Here is a 3,721-nt window from a genome sequence, read left to right as displayed (position 1 = left end):
TGGGGCAGCCCAGCCCGCCTGCCGCGGCCCCCGGCGGAGAGCGCTGGGCCCGCGGTGCGCTCAGCGAGCTGCCGCCCTGTCCGTGCAGGTGCGGTGTCCGTGCCTCTGGCGAAGGAAGGGAAGGAGGGGTAAAGGGAGGGGAGGGACGGACAGGGAAGCCGGTGATTGACAGCTCAAGTGGGCGCCGCTCCACTCACATATCCGCCGCCAAAGTTTTCTTTCACACGGACAGAACTTTCTGTTGCCATGAAACTCGGGGGATTCGCAAGCGCCGTCCCCTCTACCCCCCCTCCCCTGCTTTGGGGCTCAAGTGGCAGCGGGGTGTGTGTGGGTGGGGATGGCCGGGAGCGCCCGGCCGGTAGCCACCCATCCCGGGCCCCGCGGGGCAGCCCCTCTCCCAGCGACAGCCGTGCCCGATCCCAGCATGGCAGTGCAGATTCTCCCCCAGGCGACAGCTCAGGAGTGGAAGAGTTTAGCCCGTCCATCCCTCCCCCGCCCCTTTATCCGCTCCGGGGGTGCGTCCGTGCAGTGCGGGCTCACTCGGTCTCCGGGCAGCCTCTCCGAGCTTGGCCCGGGACCGTGCGTCAGCCCGGGAGCCCCAAACCTCTTTGTGCCCGGCAACCGCGCAGCTCCCGCTCGCAGCGCGGCGCTCCGCCCCGCTCCTCCTCCCCGCGGCCCCGAGGGCACCCCCGGGCCGCTCCTTCCCCCCGGGCCGCTCCTTCCCCCCGGGCCGGCCGCAGCTGCGGGAGCCGCTCTGCCCCGGGGGCAGGTGCAGGGCCCGGGGGCTGCGGGCCGCGGCGGGAGGGGCCCGGCACCCGCAGCCGCGGCATCCCCGAGCCCGGGTCCCTCCTCCCGCCCCCCGGCCGGTCAGTTCCCGGCCTGGGGCTGTCGGGAACCGCTCGCTGATTGGCCGCCGCCCCCTCATTTATAGCCCGTCAATCACGGACCCCCGCGATCCGAGCGCGCATCGCCCGCTGCCGCCCGCGGGAGCTGCTCAGCACAGCAGCAGCTCCGCCACCGCCGGCACCTCGGGGAGCGGCGCTTCTGCCAGGCACCCAAACTTCCTCCTTCTCTCGTGGCAGCCGCCCAGACAGGTTTTCTTTTTTTTTTTTCTTTTTTTTCTTTTCTTTTTGTTTGTTTCTTTTTTTTTTTTTTTTTTTTTTTTGAACTTCCTCTCCTCGCTCGGTGCCCGCCTGCCCGCCGCCCTGGCGCACCTTTTACCGGCCCCGGCCATGTACAGCATGCTGGAGACGGAGATCAAGGCGCCGCAGCCCACACCGGGCAGCACCGGGGGCAACCCCGCTCCGGGAAGCACCGGCAAGGGTGGCGGAGGCGGCGGGGCCGGCAACGGAGCGGGAGCGGGCTCGGACCAGGACCGGGTGAAGCGCCCCATGAACGCCTTCATGGTGTGGTCGCGCGGGCAGCGGCGGAAGATGGCCCAGGAGAACCCCAAGATGCACAACTCGGAGATCAGCAAGCGCCTCGGCGCCGACTGGAAGCTGCTGAGCGACGCCGAGAAGCGGCCCTTCATCGACGAGGCCAAGCGGCTGCGGGCCGTGCACATGAAGGAGTATCCGGATTACAAATACCGGCCCCGGAGGAAGACCAAGACCTTGCTGAAGAAGGACAAATACTCGCTGCCCGGTAACCTGCTGGCTCCGGGGGGGGGCAACGCGGTGAGCAGCCCCGTCGGGGTGGGGCAGAGGATTGACACTTATGCCCACATGAACGGCTGGACCAACGGGGCTTACTCACTGATGCAAGACCAGCTGGGCTACAGCCAGCACCCGGGCATGAACAGCCCGCAGCTGCAGCAGATGCACCGCTACGACATGACGGGCCTGCAGTACAGCCCCATGATGTCCACGGCCCAGACCTACATGAACGCCGCCTCCACCTACAGCATGTCCCCCGCCGCCTACGGCCAGCAGCCCTCCACGGCCATGAGCCTGGGCTCCATGGGCTCCGTGGTGAAATCCGAGCCCAGCTCGCCGCCTCCGGCCATCACTTCCCACTCGCAGAGGGCCTGCCTGGGAGACCTGCGGGATATGATCAGCATGTACCTGCCCCCCGGCGGGGATGCCACAGACCCTTCCGCCCTGCAGGGCAGCAGGTTACACAGCGTGCACCAGCACTACCAGAGTGCCGGGACTGCCGTGAATGGTACCGTACCACTAACTCACATATAAACTTGGCTGCTCCGGACGGCTCCCCGTCTTAATCCCTAACCCCACCACCGCTCCCTGACTACACCGGGACGTACGGCAGTGTTGCTCGGCTTAGCAGACTTAATACTAACTCTGGAGAAATTTTAAAAAGGAAATCCGTTAGTTGTGTCCTTTTTTTTTTTTTTTTTTTTTTTTTTTGTACAAGAAATAATATTTGAGCAAGTTGTTATTTTAATAGAGCACAACTCCTGCCTCCTAGAAGCCGCTGTGAAGTTTTCAAACCACGGCAACTCCTTTCCTGGTTTCGGCTAGGTTGGGCACTGTTTTATTCGCTTGAAAGTTTTTAAAAAATCTTGCATCTTCCAGTTTGATTTTTCTAGCGTTGCAATGACATAAACAAAAACCGCGGGCTTTTGTTTTTAAACTCGGTTGTTCACATAATCGCTGTGGTTTATTAAGTGTTTTGTTACCGACCCTCGCTTGGTTTCTATCTGCAATCTGTAGCTTCCACGACTTTTTAATTTTGAGGTTTTATTCCTTGAAAAGGGGGAGGTGGGAGAGAGCAGAGCTGTGCGGGTCGCAAACGTGTTTCTTTTATTTATAGTAAGTTGTATGTCTTGGTTTTTCTTAAGCTGTAAACTTATGTAAATGGGTTTGTGAATTTTACTGTGAACCATGTTTTGACATATCGGATAAGGAAAAAAAACGTTTTAGTTTTGTTACTTCCCTGTTCCTAGTTCTCGTTTGCTTCCTTCTTCCGAACGAAGAGAGATCAATAAATTTTATATCAGGCACGTCGGCGGTGTCCGGGCGGTTTGTGCGGATCCCCCGCGGCTGCGGGGAGCGCGGAGCGGGGCAGGGCCGAGCCCATCCCGGGGTTCCCCGCAGCATCGCGGCCCCACCGCCCGCTCCGGGAGCTGCCACGGCTTTTCGGCTGAGCTTCTCTTCCTGCCAAGCCGGGCTGTGTTTTGGGGGGCGGGAGAGGGAGAATGCGCTCCTTGGATTTGGTTTTCTTTTCAAGTGAAGCGGTACCCAGGCCGGGGCAGCGTCGCTGCGCTGCCGGGGCTGCCGCTCTGCGAGCCGCGGCCACTTGTTGCCTCTCTGGCCGGCTGCCTTCTCTCGGCAGAGGGGAGCGAAGGGGATTACGGCTCCGCCTCGGCTTGTTGTGCATTTCCTTTTTTCCTTTTTTTTTTTTTTTTTTTTTTTTTGTCCGGAGGATTTGCCTAGATACGCCAAATCATCTAAAATATTTACGAAAGTAAAACCCGTTGGGGAACTCTTTAATTAGACTCCATTAAAAATGAATGGTTACAGGAGTCCCCAGAGGAAATAAATAATTCAACCTTTTCAGTATGTTTGACGAGTGCTTGGAGTCTGAATAACTTTCCCTTCCTTTCCCCGCTCTTTTTATATTTTTTTAGTGTTTTTTTATTTTTAGGGATGTGCGTTACTCGTGCTACGCTGCGGAACAGCCCCCGCGGAGTGCCGGGGCGGCCGGCGGAGCTGAGCATCGGTTCTCCCTCCCTCCCTCCGAGCCCTGTTCCGGCCGGGTC

General features: G+C 59.7%; 1 protein-coding gene across 1 annotated transcript; it reads left to right on the top strand.

Moving 5' to 3' along the window:
• The first annotated feature begins 978 nt into the window (after nt 1-978).
• LOC128795207 (transcription factor SOX-3-like) lies at nt 979-2,966 on the top strand. Its single transcript, XM_053955787.1, has one exon. The coding sequence runs from the start codon at nt 1,233-1,235 to the stop codon at nt 2,187-2,189; it is 957 nt and encodes a 318-aa protein (XP_053811762.1). The 5' UTR covers nt 979-1,232; the 3' UTR covers nt 2,190-2,966.
• The last annotated feature ends 755 nt before the right edge of the window (nt 2,967-3,721 follow it).

The sequence above is a fragment of the Vidua chalybeata genome, chromosome 14, assembly GCF_026979565.1.
Source record: "Vidua chalybeata isolate OUT-0048 chromosome 14, bVidCha1 merged haplotype, whole genome shotgun sequence".
Classification (NCBI taxonomy): domain Eukaryota; kingdom Metazoa; phylum Chordata; class Aves; order Passeriformes; family Viduidae; genus Vidua; species Vidua chalybeata.
The sequence above is the reverse complement of the archived record's forward strand: the minus strand, read 5'-3'. Positions and strand labels throughout refer to the sequence as shown.

What these genes read in the sequence shown, in the direction of transcription:
- LOC128795207 (XM_053955787.1), top strand. Translation starts at nt 1,233, where the DNA reads ATGTACAGCATGCTGGAGACGGAGATCAAGGCGCCGCAGCCCACACCG.